Source organism: Micropterus dolomieu, linkage group LG12 (assembly GCF_021292245.1).
Source record: "Micropterus dolomieu isolate WLL.071019.BEF.003 ecotype Adirondacks linkage group LG12, ASM2129224v1, whole genome shotgun sequence".
Taxonomy (NCBI): Eukaryota; Metazoa; Chordata; class Actinopteri; order Centrarchiformes; family Centrarchidae; genus Micropterus; species Micropterus dolomieu.
The window spans coordinates 5,196,053-5,212,873 of record NC_060161.1 but is presented as its reverse complement, the minus strand read 5'-3'; the positions used below and the strand labels follow the sequence as shown (position 1 = coordinate 5,212,873).

At 44.9% G+C, this 16,821-nt stretch overlaps 1 protein-coding gene across 2 annotated transcripts; it reads left to right on the top strand.

Annotated features, from left to right (window-relative positions):
* The first annotated feature begins 1,118 nt into the window (after positions 1–1,118).
* dlk2 (delta-like 2 homolog (Drosophila)) lies at positions 1,119–15,427 on the top strand. 2 transcript variants are annotated; one of them, XR_006827544.1, is made up of 7 exons: positions 1,119–1,237; positions 3,573–3,678; positions 10,806–10,863; positions 10,968–11,098; positions 12,036–12,180; positions 12,274–14,634; positions 14,823–15,427. XR_006827544.1 is itself a non-coding variant. In XM_046065257.1 (6 exons), exons 2-6 carry the CDS (start codon positions 3,600–3,602, stop codon positions 13,064–13,066), a joined length of 1,206 nt encoding a protein of 401 aa, XP_045921213.1. In that variant the 5' UTR covers positions 1,119–1,237; positions 3,573–3,599; the 3' UTR covers positions 13,067–15,427. The 2 variants fall into 2 exon arrangements, 1 of the variants encoding a protein (XP_045921213.1); XM_046065257.1 differs by having other exon boundaries at positions 12,274–15,427.
* The last annotated feature ends 1,394 nt before the right edge of the window (positions 15,428–16,821 follow it).

Sequence of the window (16,821 nt, the reverse complement as noted above, 5' to 3'; positions counted from 1 at the left end):
CCTGAAAATAAGATGCTAGGCGATGGTGAATAAGAGGAAATAAATATCGTACGATAAAGAGGATCAGGTTTGACTGGTGTGACAGGTGGGAAATCACAAAAGCAAAACAATGGAAGCTGAAAAACATGATTATTCATCACCTGTTATAGAAATTATGCAGAAATAATATGTTGTTGGAAAAACAGTTTCACCGGGTAAATTTCTTTTTTTTTAAATTGTATTTAAATATATATATTTTTTTAATGTTTCCCCATGTTGATTTTTAGGTTTTGAACTTAAAGCACTTTGAGCTGCCTTGTTGTTGAAATGTCTTGCCTATTATCAGCTACATGTACTTACACTGTAATAGTAGAAGTACTCATGTTGCAGTAAAATGATCCTGTCATAGTTTCTCTATTACGTCTGATGTTGCATTTAACTCCATTAGATCCTGTGGTAATTAAAACCTGCAGCAATGCATCATGGTCTATAAGATCATCATGCGTTTGAGGAGTCGCTGAAAAACAGACAAACAGCCAGTTTTCAGCTTTGTGACGAAGCCTTTTCCAGCTGATCTGAGGAGGCTTAAGAGTTTATTCAGCTGAAGGAGGAGAGGGAACTGTTCATCCTGCAGGTTATCACCAACACGTACCTCGAATACTAAGTAAATGTACTTGGTTACTTTCCAACGGTGGAGGATGGAAACCTCAGCTGGGTTTTCATTTCGTTCTGTATTGGAGGATTTATATTCTGCAAATATCTGCTGCTCAAGAATGCACAAAGACACAAGTGTGTGTGTGTTGAAGCATTAAATTGACCACCTGTTGCCATCCATTCTCAAACACACACACTCCCCTCATTCTTTTCTTTCTCAAGCAAACACACTGAAAGGGAATATCTGTGTGTGTGTGCTTTGGTATGTAAGTGAGGAAGACACACACACACTCAGTAATCCAGGCATGTCAGTTCCTGTCTTTGCGGAGGTTGTGTTCGTCGCTGTAATCTCTGGTAAAAATGATCCTGCTCGTTGTTTCCCGCCGCCTGCCAGTCGAGTGTGTGGGCAGAGCGACCTGAAGGTCCGTCGCTACAGCAACAGGCTGAACAGGAAGAAGAAGAAGGAGAAGAGACAGACGCAGAGAGGGAAACTCACAACATGAAGAGGTCTGGCAGCAGAACGCAGGAGGAAACCTGAAGAGATCAAATCAGCAGAAGAAGAAGGAGGAAACGAGAACAGGAACCGGCCGCACACCGTCAGCAGGTAGGAACAGGAAGCCAGACGCAGGTCACATGATTTAAAGTTCTCGCTGCTGCAGGTCCAGGTGCTGACACAGTTCTGCAGCGGTCTGCAGAAACAGGTCCAGGTCGTGTTTAGCTTAGCTTAGCACAAAGACTGGAAGCAGAGGGAAACTGTTAGCGTGGCTCCCTCAGAAGAGAAACTCTGATTTGTAGTTTCTACAGGCAGCTGGTTGAGTCCAGAGACCTGCAAGTGTGCTCAGCTGCAGCAGACACAAAGTCCCCCGAGGTCAGGAGGTCAGGGTGGAGGACCGCTGGTCACTTCCTGTTTCCTACTGTCACCATGTGATTCTTTTAGCCACCGTCGTTCAGTGAGCAGCGACAGAGCGAGCCGACAGCCTGTTGGAGTCTCTGGTGGAGAATCAGCAGCTGAATCTGCAGCTTCACGGAGCTTTTTAGTGACTTTCAGCTCGTTTATCTGTCCGGCTGCAGCTTCCTGCTCTGGTTCATTCTCAGCGCTCTCAGAGTGTCGTTCTCAGAGAAGAAGAAACTGAACGTAGCCGCCGTCCACGAGCTGCTCAGTCTACACGTTCTCTTCCCAGCTCGTCAGCTCGGCGCTGCTTTTAACTCCCTGTTTACCCTGTAGTGTCGTTTTTAGCACGTGTAGGGCTCCGTGGTCCAGTTAACTACTATAAATATGCAACATCCGGTTAGACTTTCAAAATAAAACTAGTAGTTAACATGAAACGTCATAATTTGGTTAGGTCCAGGGGGCCGTTCCTCCTGGGTCTATTTCATGTAGCCGGCTATGTAAAAATGATCAAATATTCTTTGTGTGGTTCATCAACGGTGATAAATTATCCTAAAGTGCCGCGAGGTGCGAACAACTCGGCACAACACCAGTGAAGCTGGAGCGCCGTCTCTTCAGCAAGTGTTCCTCTGCTGCCACTGCACACATGCACACTGACGCCCCAGGGTTACGGTTACAATTTGGGATTTATTAACTTAAACATTTATTGAAAGTTTTATTCTTTTTACATGTTTATTTACAGCATTAAAGGTTGAAATGTATATTGTAACAGGCTGTATATTAACTTATTGGGAGAAAACTGTTAGTTCTATGTAAAATCAGACATTGAGCACCCCCATATCGCCAAAATGGCGTGATCCTTGTTTCAGTGCGAAGCTTCGACTGTGAGATTGACAGTCGAATCAGGCTCCGCCCATCGAAGCATCGAATCTTCGATTATTCGGGATCAGCACCATCCTAAATCTAACCAAACTACCACTTTTGTTGTAACGTTTTCCACGTGTTTAACGTGACGTGACTTACATAGTGTACTGACGGTCCGGTTCGCCTGACACCGGACTGGAACCAACGCTCCAACTCGTAGTTTTGAGACACTTGATAATCGACCTATTTTGTTGTTTAGATTTGAGGTGTTGATATGGCTGGCGTGCCTGAAGTACGTTATGTAAGTCACATGATGTTAACGTGCTTAATGTTGTGAAACGGTCCCAGTTTGGTTTACGCAACAAAACTACTTGGTGTAATCAGTCTGTTGGGAATCCCAGCAGAACAACGGAGGCACTGAAAGGAAGTGACGGGGAGTCTGGGAAATGTAGTCCATGTGTCTCATATCAACATTTATCCACATTCACTGAAAAGTAATAAGAACAGTTATTAGTTTCTTAACAAGTCAGTTCACTATTTGGGCTAAAATTAAAGTGAAATTATCCTGCGAATGTCCTCAGAAGCTCCACCTGCTTTACTTCCTGTCTGAAACATCCTTCACCTGTCTTTTTTACTCATTACTCACAGGCCGGTCAGTTATTGAGGATCTGTCAGCTGATCAGGTTTCATCGGTGCGTCCTTTAGATTTTAACGACCACGTGATCTCTCCTCTGTAGCGCCACCCTCAGGACAAACTGTACAAACACATAAAGTCTTAAAATAAATAAGTAAATAAATAAAACAACTAAAAAGTTTAACAGTAAGAAAAATAAAAGCAACACAGTGTTCATCATAAAATCGTGTTTGTTTTCTGCACGTGATGTTTGAGTAACGATCATCAGTTAAAGCAGAAGAAGATGTAACTCGACCTTGTTTGGCGTGCAGTGTGAACACCGCCTGTGTGTGTTAACAGCTGATCCTGGAGCAGCTCAGATTTATGTCCCTCACACCTGGTTCAGACCTTTGATCAGGACGATGACAGCTCGAGACGCTCAGCTGAAGACGCCGCTGACGAAACCGCCGTCTCCGTCTCACCTTTCAGGAGCCTCCATGTGTTTATCTAACGCTGACACACTGACTCCGGGTCAGAGGCGACCGCGCTCACCGCCGCTTTCTTCTGTTTCAGGTCCGCGTCGTCCTCGAGGCCGCCAACATGTCTCCCGTCAGAGCTGCCGCCGTCCTGCTGCTGCTGAGCTGCAGTGTCCTCGTCGTCCCGCCCTGCAAAGGTCAAGGTAAGGTCACCTGATCACATGTTCACTCTGCAGTAACCAAACCTCATTCTGCAAACTGCTGCTTTAAGGATCAGCCCGCAGGGGTCAGAGAGTGCTGCAGTGTTAGCAGGAATGAACTCCTGCTGGGAAACAGAGCGTCTTCATTCACCTGAATCAGAAATCAGATTATTGTCAACATGGTGTGAAACAGAGAAAAGAAGTTCTGCGAAAGTCAGAATCATAAGTGTGAAATCTGTAAAATCTGCAGGATGAAACTCTTGTGGGAAACTTTGGCATAAATTATCTTAAAGGTGAAACTAATAACTATTTTTTCACACTGATTAATCTGCCAGTGAATCGTTTTGTCTGCTGTCGGTGGATGTTAACTTATCATTTCCAGGCGTTTCACGAGTCTGTAAATGTTCTATAACGTCCCTCGAAGTTTTACTGACACATAAAGGCAATAGTTTGAGTATAAAGCACCTGTTGGAATATTGTAGAAAGCAAAGCTCAGTTTAAACCTTAGTAAACATTAATTTGTTAGTGATTCATTATTGGAAACTTTGTTCTTTTTATACATATTAAATTGTTCTTATACAAATTTAACATTTTTGTATGTTAGACTGACCTGCGGTGAAACCAGCTGAACTCAGTTTCAAGTACCTTTGGATTAATCAGTGTTTCATTGTTAGAAATGTATTAGGAGATTATGACCCATAAAATGTGAAATATTGAACTGAAATGAACGTGACGTGAGGAGTTTAGAGGAGAAATGTCTCTTTGGTGGAGCTGAAACATTATAAAACTGGTTGTATTTTATACACTGAAATGTTTTTTATCAGTAGAAGTAACACCGTGTGGAAACAGCGTTTATCTAGAGAGTACTTCAGTCCTGCAGTGAGCCACCAGCTTCCTGCCAGTGAGCAGAATGATTAATCGCAGAGGAGTTCAGGGTGTCGAGGACAGACAGGTGTCAGGCCGAGGATCAGCAGGACCATCGGCGGGGGGGGGGGGACTTAGTTCGACTCTGGGATCGTGGCTAAATATTTTCTAAGTCCGCAGGCTGCTGATCTCAGAGCTCAGAGCTGCTCTGACCGTTAACATTTAGGAGGGATCCAGTTCTGCCTCCCCCAGCTTCAGGTGACAGATCCAGCTCCCCCCTCCCTCCCCAGAGAAGCCTGTAAAATAATCACCTTTTTCATTATTTAACCTCTGAAACCTCTCAGACGCTCTGTTAAGTTTCCAAGAAAAGATCCGTTGTGAGATGTGGAAACGTCACAGAGCTTCAGTTACGAGCAGCATGATGATCAACAGATTCAACACTGTTTCCATGTTTCAGCCCATTTATTACCAACCGCTGTTCTAATGTTGCATGCAGCCATTGATTTCTATTCATCTCTGCAACGTACAACAATTAACCACAACTCACGTCTGCTAACTGATGTATGTGTCCTATATGAACGGCAATGAGTCACTGCCTGCGTTGGTAAATAAAATACATACTACAATCTGAAACTACAACAGCATGCATTTATATAAATAATAAAGTAACTACATTAAACTAAATTAAATTACTGTACTTTAGTAAAATTGTAAGGTACTTTTGTATTTGGTATTTATATATTACTTTTTACTCCACTATATTTGTCTGACAGCTTTATTTATTAGTTACTTTTTGATTATTTATAGACTCATATTATCATCTATACATATATCAGTTTTATATACAGTACATATATTTATTTATATATACTGTGAGGTTGTCAATTAGTTTTTTATATATATATATACACACACACACACACACAGTGAGGTTGTAGATCAGTGTGTATATATGATTTTCACGTTTGTCACAACAACAGACAAACAGTCTATATTTCCATGTTTTTATTTGTTTTTATTAAACACACGGTGGAAACGGTCACAGTGCAGGGTGGAACAGATGAAAATCAGATCACATTTTATAACCAATTTATGCAGAAATCCAGGTCGGTCCAGAGGGTTCACATACTTTTTGCTGCGACAGTATTTAAGTGTTGGTGGTGCAGCAGTCATGCGGCTTCACACTGCGACACATGCAGGATCAGGATCAGGTTCCTTCACACCAGCTCCTGTTTCTCTCTGTAATCATGGAAACACGCCGGCCTCCTCCACAACAATAACCTTTGTTACGACGACGTTAAGTGGCTCTGATTGGACGGCTAATGAGTCGAACAGGTGCTGCCCCCCACCCGGCCAATCAGAGAGCAGCAGAGCAGCCAGGGAGGCGACTTCAATCAGCAGAGCATTCATCATGTTTAAAGCTGCAGCACGAGCTAAAATTATCCTCCGAAATACAAGAACGCACACACGGTCCGGCTGCTCTGAGGGTTACTCACTCACAGGCCCTGGAAAACCTGGACAACCTGGAACTCCTTAATGCAGCTTTTCATGAGAAGTCCTGATGGAAATGACAAACGTCCTGAAAAGTGATGAGTTCTCTGATGAAGTGATTTACAGTCAGTAACTGTACTTCGTTACACCGCTGCAGAGTAAAATCTGGGTTAGAAATGTTTCATCTCAGAGCTGTGAAATGACTTTCCACCTGTCAATCATCTCCTCTGCTCTCCGAGGCCTTCACACCTTAATACAGAGAAGTTTCAGCAGCAGTAGAGCTCTCTCTCCCCCCATCAGCCCCTTTTTTATCTCCAGTCTTTGTTCCTTCCTCTTCTTCTTGCTGTAAACCTGCAGCAGAGTGAACTCTGTCTGAAGCCGCCCGGTGGAGTCGGAGCTGTCACATCCATCATGTTCAACACAGCACACACACACACGTTTGTTCCTCTATCCCCGTGGGGACATCTCATTGAAACAATGCATTCCCCAGCCTCTTACCCTGACCTTAACCCAACTGCAACCTGAATCCTGAAACCAAGTCAGAAAGCGTCTCTACCTGTGGATATAAAACCATGAAACAGACAAACAGGTTTTAGTTCCTTCGGGGGACCTGTCTCAGATCAGCTCGAAGCTTTTGGTCGCAGCAGATTCTCAGTCTGTCACATCTGATCAAAAGTCAGAGCCACGAGACGCCTGAAGGAGAGAAGTCGACTCCCAGGGCCCATCTCAGAAAGAAAGAAACATCCAATGACGGAGCTTCGCCGAGCTGACGGCAAGCTGGAGTTTCAGACTTTGTAGGAACCTGATGAAACGTCGAGCGACTCAAATCAGTTCACTGATCCTGCATCGGTTTGGGATCAATTCAGTAACGATAGCGATGACTTCCCACCGTGCTGATTCAGAGATCTTCTGCACACCAACCTGAGAAATGTCCAATTATAAGAGTTTTAAAAATGTTAAACATACAGTTCACAGCTATGTGCAAACAAGAAGCTGCTCTCTGGAATTATTCAAATAAATGAATTCACACGTTTAATTTGCTGATTCATAGAGATTATAATATAATGTGGAGAAGGTTACAAAAGCCAAAGTGTAAAACAATATTTCTGCAGTATAATTCAAACACAAAGGCAATTCAAATGTTCTAGATGAATATATACATGACATTTAAAAGCAGAATAACAAATTAAAAAGTTAATAGAGACTTGAATTCAATGAATTTAAATTTAATCTTTTACCTGCAGCCTCCGGGACTGACACTTGCAGTTCCTTGATCGGCCACTTGAGGCTCCCAACGAGTCAGACCTCCATGTTAAACTGCAGAAATGAACACGTTTACAGCCTGAAACGAAACACGGGTTTGGTCTCTATAGATAACGGTGATTCACCCCGTTCGTGTGCGCGGGTGAATTCTTACCCAACTCACCTGTTTCAATTAAATTAAGTTTTGCAGCCGGAGGTTCCTGCTTGGTTTTTACATTATTATGTTGCAGAGGAACTTAATACAAATTATATATTAGAAACAGATGTTTAATGTTTTAACTGCACATCATAATAAAAAAAATAATTATAAAGTAGTAAAATAAATAAAAACTGCCTTTAATGTCATTTATATTGAGCACGTAACTTGTGCTGGTTATTACATCACATCGGGGCCTCTAGGGGCCCTTATTGTACTTCAGACCAGCTCTGCCAAATATAACACAGTGTTGTTCATTTCATCAAGTGTCTCTAAACAGTCCTGACTGTAGCAACAGGGGTCATGGCCGGATGGACGTGGATCCTCACTGAGCGCGCTCAGTGGCGCTCGGCAGCGTATTGTTCTCCGTTAATCCGGGCTCCCCCAGCTGTCAGATTAACCCTCTGCTCACTCGCTGTTGTCTTGCTCTTCTCAGATAACACTTAGCACCTCCCAGCTGTTGTTCAAGTCATGTGAGACTCGGTCGGCGTTCCCGGCGTTCCCTGCGTTCCCCGTAGCCCGGAATCCCGTCCTGGAGCTGCCGGCGCTCCGGCACGAGCCTGTTGTCTCCCAAATTCCAGCAGACACTCGATCCACCGTCAGCTTCACTTCACCTGCGTTCAGAGCTGCGAGGTCAGAGGTCACGGCTGGCGGTTTGTGCACGGAGTAAACATTCCTGCTGATCGCTCGGCTGTGACGCTGGAGTTCAGCCAGAGTTTGATCCTCCGCTGAGGAAACACAAATATCATAAACATCTGTAGACATGAAACCACAGAGGCGAAGTCTGACTTTATCTGATGTGTTCGAGTGCTGCTGGGAAATGTAGAGCCTGAGATGAAAAATAAATAACATTGAAGAACTGATCTGTTTGTCTGACAGACATCACACTGAAGGCGCCAAACTACTTGTTTCACATTTGCATCAATTCCTCCCAACACCTGGAAACACCTGGAAACACCTGGAAACCCCAGTTAGTGTTTCTTGCAGCGATGCTAGCAGCTCTGTGAGGCTGAGACACAACTGTGCTTTGAGCTAAATGCTAACATTAGCAAGTTAGAATGCTAACTTGTTTAGTGAACAGGGTAAACAAACTAGCTTAGCATGCTAACATTAGCTAATTAGGACAGCGTACAGCTGAGACAGACAGATGCTAACGACTTAAAACCACATCAAGCTAATTTTAGCATCTTTACTTTTTGTAAAATGTTTTATCGCCTCCGTCTTGATTTCAGTTTTAATGAACTTATGTTGAACTTTTATGTTGTTGGTTTGAATCTATGAGCTTTCGTTCGTTTGTCTTTTCTTGACATGTGTTATGTTCAGGTTGTTTTATGTCAGAATAAAAACCAAACTATGAGGGTTTTTTTTTTTTATAGATTTGAACTCAGGGACTCTCTAAGCTAAGCTAACGATGCTACATAAAGGCGTCAGTTTATAAAGTATACCTGTCAACATTGGGATTTGGAAATCACCACACCTACCACCCAGCAGGGTTCTCTTAGGTTTTAGAAAGGTTATAACTTTGGGAGATGTACAGGAAAATGTTTAAACGTGTGGAAAGCGAGAGAGAACGGTGAAATACAGGAGAATCTGGAGGGTTGACAGGTTTGTTATATAGTGATGGAGGTGCAGTGAGGCTCTGATCCGGCTGCTTCATTTGTAATCTGAAGAAGCGACGTCAAGCTAAATGGCTGTTAGGGGCCCCTACATGTTTTCCTGCCTCTGTCTGATGACGACCTGCAGCTCCAGCGACACTGTCGGTAGACTCTACTTCTACTGGACGTGCTGCGCGTTTCCTCGTGTTTGTCCAGCTGCCTCTCTGACAGGCCGACTCTAACAGCGCCACGTGGCTCAGCGGCCGCCAGAGGTCAGGGGTCAAAGTGTCTGCTGCTAATGTCTCACCGGAGAGCCGAAACACTGAAATACATCCAGACAGCTGAGACACACACTCGTTTGTTCCTCTATCCCCCTGGGGATGTCTCAGTGAATTAATGCATTCCTTAACCCTTTACCCCAACCTTAACCTCCACACCTACATGCCTGACCTGAATCCTGAACCCTAAAACCACGTCTTGACCCTAAAAACAGCCCAGCATGTTGGGTTGGTCCCCAACAAGCAGTGCCCCCCCCCCCACACACACACACCAACCCGTTCTCACTCACTCTCCGACTCGCCACATATGGACACATGGTCAAGAGCTGTAGTCGTCAGTTTGTAACGCACTGGGATCCCTCGAGCGTCACAGTTCAACACACTGGGGGAAGCCCTGTAGCGTCAGTTTGAGACAGTAAAGGCAGGTATATGATATTTAACAGAAAAGACTGAGTAAGGAGGTGGATGGAGGGCCAGAACCAGGAGACCAGGGTTCGTGTCCTGTTTGAAACAAAAAGTCGACATTAAATATTTTTAAGTTACGGAAATTGCCGAAATTATAAAGTAACGTTACTTAACTGACGTGTTAACTGACGTACGTAGTAACCATGAAGTACTTTTTGTGCCTTAACGTAACCAAATTGCAGCGTTCCACAACTTTTAACAACATGCCGTTTCAAAATGGCAATGTTTTGCAACACTAGTGTTTTATTTTGAACGTCTAACCAGACGTTGCATATTGCTGTTGCTAATTTGACCGCGGAGCCTTATATGTCCAAAATTGATGTTAAAGGGGTACCCAGGGCGTTATAAAGCGACGCCAAAGGGTCTTGACCAAGCGACAATGTGTGACGAGTCGGGAGTGAGAATGTGTTGGTTGTAGTGACATCTAGTGGCGAGCGTTGCGACTTGCAACTAACGGCTCAGACACGCTCTGTCGGCTCGTGCTAAATACTGCGTGTGGCCCTCCATTTGTCCAACTTTCATTTCTCTTCTTATTTCTAACAAAACCAGACGACAACTACTACGTCTACTTTGTATGTATTCAACACAGTGATGCCTAAACATTTCAAAAGGTTAACCACTAGTTTTATTTTGAAAGTCTAACCAGACATTGCATATTGATTGTTGCTAACTTGACCCCGGAGCCCTACACGAGCGAAAGCGACACTAAAGCGTTCCCAGGGCGTTAAAAGAGACCAAGCATCCATATGACAGTTAATGTGACCAGAGGTGGAGCTTTTTGCTGATTGGTCGGTTTAATCTTTGCTTTGAAGCACAACGTCCACGATAAATATAGATCCTTGGAAACTCCAGGAAGCTGATTCTTAACGTGGCGGTTGGTCATGTTTTAGCTCTTATTTTGTCAGGAGGCATTTCCCCGGCAGCTTCCTGTCACAGTGACGTCACCTGTCTCTCACCTGTACTCCTTCTTCCCTGCAGGAAGTGACTGCAGCTGTAACGTCGCCAACAGCCGTTGTGACGAGTCTGGAGTCTGCAGGTGAGACGTTCAAATCCTCCACTGACTGACGCTGCGTCTGACCCCCCCCACCTGCTGACCGTGAGCCGTTACCTGTGTAACCATGTGTCTCTGGTTGTCTCCAGGTGTGACCCCGGGTGGGACGGCGAGCACTGCGACCGCTGCGTGCCGATGCCCGGCTGCGTGCACGGCTCCTGCCAGCAGCCGTGGCAGTGCAGCTGTGAGCCGGGCTGGGGGGGGCGCTTCTGTGACAAAGGTGAGACCGCCATGTCTGAAGTTTTAACCAGCGGGACTCAGATCCTTAATTCAAGTTAAAGTACTAATACCACAGTGTACAAATACTCTGTTACAAGCACCTGCCCTGCATTCGACATTCCTCTTCAGTAAAGTAGTTTGATCGCCAAAATGTGCATATAGCATGAAAAATAAAAGTACTCACTACGCAGAATATCCTGAGGAGATACTGCACATCAAGATGAAAATATACTGACGACTTTACTCACCTGTGAGGACCTTTGATCTGTGACATCATGTTCGATAAGTTGATCAAGGAACTTTAGCAGTAGTGAGTAGCATCACATGGAAGTACTCAAGTAAAATACCAGCAGTACAGTACTTTACTTTCCATCATGCTTAGTGTTGCTGCAGTACAACTTATACTGTTATGCCACCAAACAGGAGACTAAAGACTCGAACAGGTAAAAAACATGCAGACAAACATAAATAAACTAAGCTACAAAACCCTTAACAAGACAAGATCAAATAATAAAACACAGAAACACACAGACCAGGAAGAACACTAACATGAAATATAGCACAGAACTAAGAACTGAGGCAAAGAACTGAAATGCAGGACTAAGACCTAAGATAAGAGACAAGACAGATACTAAGTAAACTAGAACATGAATACAGGCTACACAGAGAAACACAGAACCAAAAACAGACTTAAACAGGAGAACAAAACAAAGAGCAAACACAAGACATGGAACCAAAACAAGACCAGAATCCTTAACTCAGTTGTATTTTTATTGGAAAAAACTTTATTGCAATAATTATTGTTATTGTTTTATTGTCCAGCTCTAGATTAGACGGGAAACTACGTGTTGAACTTCAAGACTTTGCTTCATCAGTAAAGAATAGAAATGACTCAGATTACTTTCTAAACTTTCTTGTTGTCCTCTGAAAACCTTCAGACCTGTCCGTGTGCTCGGAGCAGCAGCCCTGTCGGAACGGAGCTACCTGTGTGCTGGAGGACAGCGGCGAGTACACCTGTCTGTGTCCTGACGGCTTCCACGGCAGAGACTGTCAGCTGAAGACCGGGCCCTGCCACCAGAGGAGGTCCGTACAGGTGGAACTCACCTGCATGTCCAGGTGGAGAAAAGAGATGCAGAACCACTTAACTCTCTTCTTCTTCGTGTGTTTTGTCTGCAGGTCTCCGTGTAAAAACGGCGGCCTGTGCGAGGACGCTGACGGCTTCGCGGCAGACTTGACGTGCCGCTGCCTGGCCGGCTTCACGGGGCCGCGCTGTGAGAACGACGTGGACGACTGCCTGATGATGCCGTGTGCCAACGGCGCCACCTGCCAGGACGGCGTCAACCGCTTCTCGTGCGTCTGCCCCGCCGGCTTCACCGGACGCTTCTGCACCGTCAACCTGGACGACTGCGCCAGCCGGCCCTGCCTCAACGGCGGCCGCTGCCTGGACCGCGCCGGAGGCTTCCACTGCGTCTGCCGGCCCAGCTACACCGGCACCACCTGCGAGACGCCGCTGAGGAGCCGGGAGGACCGCGAGCCCAGCTGGACGACACTGGGGTGGGAGGGAGGAGGAGGCGGGGTCAGACCTCACCTGACCACCGGTGGTAAGAACCAGCAGAGCAGCACCACAGGCAGCGGTAACAGCAGTCGTCATGGCGAGCGGCTGTTGAAGGTGACTGTGAGTGAGCGCGGCGCCGCCGGCCTGTCGGAGGTCCAGCTCATCATCCTGCTGGTGCTGGCGGGGATGACGCTGGCCGTGGTGGTGCTGACCGCCGCCCTCGTACTGCAGGGTCACTGTAGGGACTGTGGCCACGCCCCCTGCTGCCCGCTGACATCATCATCGTCATCATCGTCACAGCAGCGAGGACAGAAGAGCGGGCGGCGAGCGCAGCAGGAGGAGCAGGAGTGTCAGATCAGCTTCCTGAACGTAGCAGAACCAGAGAAGAAGAAACTGAACACGGAGGTCAGATAGACTGAGCGGGCGTCCGAGCACAGGAACAAGCAGAGAGAGAGAGTCTCTCACCCAGCAGGGTCAGAGGTCAGAGGACGCTGACAGCTTCACCTGTCTCATGTTCAGGTCAGAACTGGGATCCGGTTCAACAGGCGAATCTCCCAGCGTGCACCTGGGGGTAAACGTGACATCATAACTTCTCGCAGATCACGTGACTCCTGTAACTCACGATGGACAGAACCGGCAGCAGAACCACAGATATCGTCTGCTTCACTCCACATATCGTTCTTCCTCATCAAAACCTGCCGCCTGCATTACCCACAATGCAACTCTCCATCTGACAGTCAGGTGTGTCGTTCTGCTGGCGGCGAATGTAAATGCAAAGTAAAGGATTCACCAAAGCAGACTTCAGAGGTATAAGAGCATCAGCTGCACAGAGCTGTGTAATGTGTGCAATGAATTCTGGGTAAATTAACTCTTTTCAAGCTTAAAAACATGGCTGCACACCGCCCAGCTCTGTCCCCTGCAGCTCTCTGTGCTTTTTTCACATAGATTGGGACAATGGCGCCCGTCAGAATGGCGTCCACAAAAAGTTTCCTGCCATCGACTGTTAAACAAGAGCCGCTTCTCAGTCTGCGGTCTTCTCTGTTCTTGTTCAACGCCATCAGCCCGAGGACTGTTCAAAAGTCCGCATGTAACCAAGTCCAGCCGGATGTGTTCCCGCTCCGTCCGTTTCACCGAGCCTCCGTCGGGTGGTGACTTGCGTTCGGATAGCCAAGTATCCCAGAATGCATTTCGCACCAACTGCAGTGGAAATGGCGTGAGGGAAGACCCACAGCTGTCGGGTATAATGCTGCTGGTCTCGTGTCACAGAATGAGTTTTTTTGCAGAGATGTGGTTGTTTAAACTCCAAATTTGTGGTCAGTTTCTAGAGACAGAGCCGATTTGAAAATTTGCCACTGCGTTTTCGGAGATGCGAGGTCCCGCCCGCTAACGGGACCTGCCGTGCTGAATGACGACTGCGTGCTCCAGTTCCTGCGAGCTCGGAGTCCGAACTTGGTGAACTCGGAATTGAGAAACAGCTCCGGTGTCTCACGACATCATGGAGAGGATCCCTGCAACAAATCGCCTCTCCTGAGATTTCAGAGCGAGACTTTAGTAAACCTGTGCCCTAATCTGGTTTACTACAGATGTATGAACCCAAAACAAACAGCTGGGATTTATGTTCAATAAACGGATCAAACTGATGCTGAAATAACAGATTTGGTGAACACATGACTTCATGCTTCGTCAGTAAGATGACAAGAAAACTACTTTTAAAATGCTTGTTTTCTGAATGGACTTTGGCTCGATCAGGGCTGTGCTACGCTAACTTGTTACATAGTAAAGTACGACAGCAGGAATCCAGTGACATACAGTAGTTCAGCTTCCTCTCTTCCTTTCCTCCCAGCAGCCTCCACTTTTGTGTTGTTTCTGTAGAAATATGAAGGAGTAAGACAGCGCTCGGGCGGCGCTCGGGCGGCTCACTGACGCCTGCGATAATGGTAGTGGAGGTTGGAAACACGGTAGCTCGCTCCTGAGACATGCAGGTAAAAATCAATCCATTTTTTTATCCTCAAATTTAAAATTAAAAAAGTAAATTTAATAAAGAAATCTTCGCTCTGCCCAGTCCTCTACACCATGAAGCTGCGATGCACGCACATGTTTCAGGGGCAGACAGAAGATCTTTTAGTGTTATTTGATAGCATCTGCTGCACAAACCTTTCTGCACCATCAGGTCATTTCAACATGTGTAAAACTACTGAGAAACGTCTGAGAAGAGAAACTTCAGTGTGACCGAGACAATTTCTGCTCGACGAAGAATCCTTCTTCTATCAAATCCTCACCACGCGCCGAATCTAAACTCTGAGACTTTTTATTTTGTCATTCTGAACTCTTTACATATTTTCTATTCTGTTGAGCTTTCTGGCAGAAGTGTACTCCCCCCACCTGTTTTTATATTTGACACTGTACATGTTGTGTTTTCTGCTCCTCACTCTTCTGTGGTGATAAAACCGAAGCACTGCGTCTCTCTGAGGCTTTAAAACCTAATTTATTGGTGTAATTTATCAGTGGAGAGTGTGTGTGATGTTCTGGGCTGAGAGGTGGAGGTTTTTTTCTAACAAACTGTGTGCAATAAAGCGGTGAATGATGAGCTCTGCAGCCTGTCAGCTGCTGTTTTTATATACAGACAGCAGACAGGACAGGGTGGCAGATAAAACAGGAGATATAAAATATACATAATGTGAGAGAAACATTCAGACGCCACCGCTCGGATCAGGTCCTCGTGTTGTTTCTGGAAAACAAGCAGAAGAGGAGTTTCACATTTTACAAACACACTCAAGATACAGATACAGGTTATTATTATTTATGTTTTTTAGACTCAATATCTGTACATTTGACTGTTTTTAGGTTAAATGAAATAAAGATGTAATTAACAATGATTTGGTCCTCATGTTTTCTCTTCACAGGAGTTTGAACCAGCCTTTGGAGCATCGCTGAAATCATTACGTTAATCATATTACAGAAAATAAAATATCTGCACAGTCAAAATGTGACAAAAGTAAATCCAGAGCTAAAAGGTCAACAGGTGGGGTCGCTTCGTGGAAAATCAAACCTGATAAAATAAGTCCAGACATCAATACTGACTCAAGCATCTTGAAGAAATATTCTCATTTTGGCCATTCTTTAGCTTAGCTTAGCACAAAGAATGGAAGCAGGGGGAAACTGCTAGCCAATGTGGCCACAAACCGCCTAATCAGCATGATATTAGTTGTTTATAGTTAGTCATTGTTGCACAGCTGAAGTCCACCTGATAAAACTAGCACACCACTGTCTGGATCAGTACGTAATCTGGGTGTGGCTGGGACCAACTGGATGTTATTTTAGCATGAAACTGGTCTGGGTTGATCAGGAGTTGCTTTATTTATTAGAAAACAATTTACAAAACAGCCTCAGAATTGAGCTTCAGAGCAACGTTTTTCAATAAAATAGTAAGAAAACGATTTTAAAAAAGGTTCCTATATTTATATTTTATTAAAAAATAGATATGGACACATTTTACTCTGATGACACTCGTTAAAAGTACATTCTCCGTACGGGATACTCGTTTGAACAGAGAACTTTATTTTACACAATTTGAAACAGTCCTCACCAGAAACACAGATGTGTAGGCAGCAGCTTATTATACTCATATTTACGTTTATTGTTGTGACGCGACCTCTGGTGGCCGTGTGACGGCAGCTCAGGAGGAAGTCAGGTGACGTAGCCAAGTCCATGTTAGGAGGTGGATGGACAAACAAACACAGGACTTATTAAAGTTTTAACTTAATAAGTTAAAGTTTTAACTTAAATAAAGGTACGTACGTGACTCACATACTTTTCTTAAACCTAACTCAGGGGTTTTGTTGCCCAGACCAAACCAAACTACAACGTTAACTACGAGTTTAGCGTCATGTGACTTATGTCAACAGTCCTGTTGTTTTGGGACGATTGGCAATCAACCTACTTTGTCGTTTAGGTTTGAGGACGGCAGTTTATTTATTGCTCAATCCCAAAAACTAGCTGAAGTTTGTGTCATGTAGTGCGTTTGGTGTGAACAAAAATAACCGTGTTAGGCTAATCGTGTTGATGCTAGCTAAAGTGCAGGTGGTGATAGCTTTGTTAGACATATACTCACAGTAGCCCATTTCAGAATTAGAGATATTATATCACTGGATTATAATTATTCACACATT

Excerpts from the sequence above, each read along its gene's own strand:
- dlk2 (XM_046065257.1), top strand. The coding sequence starts at position 3,600 with ATGTCTCCCGTCAGAGCTGCCGCCGTCCTGCTGCTGCTGAGCTGCAGT. Across the intron at positions 3,679-10,805 it reads CCCGCCCTGCAAAGGTCAAG|GAAGTGACTGCAGCTGTAAC; the intron begins GTAAGGTCACCT and ends TCTTCCCTGCAG. Across the intron at positions 12,181-12,273 it reads GGGCCCTGCCACCAGAGGAG|GTCTCCGTGTAAAAACGGCG; the intron begins GTCCGTACAGGT and ends TTTTGTCTGCAG.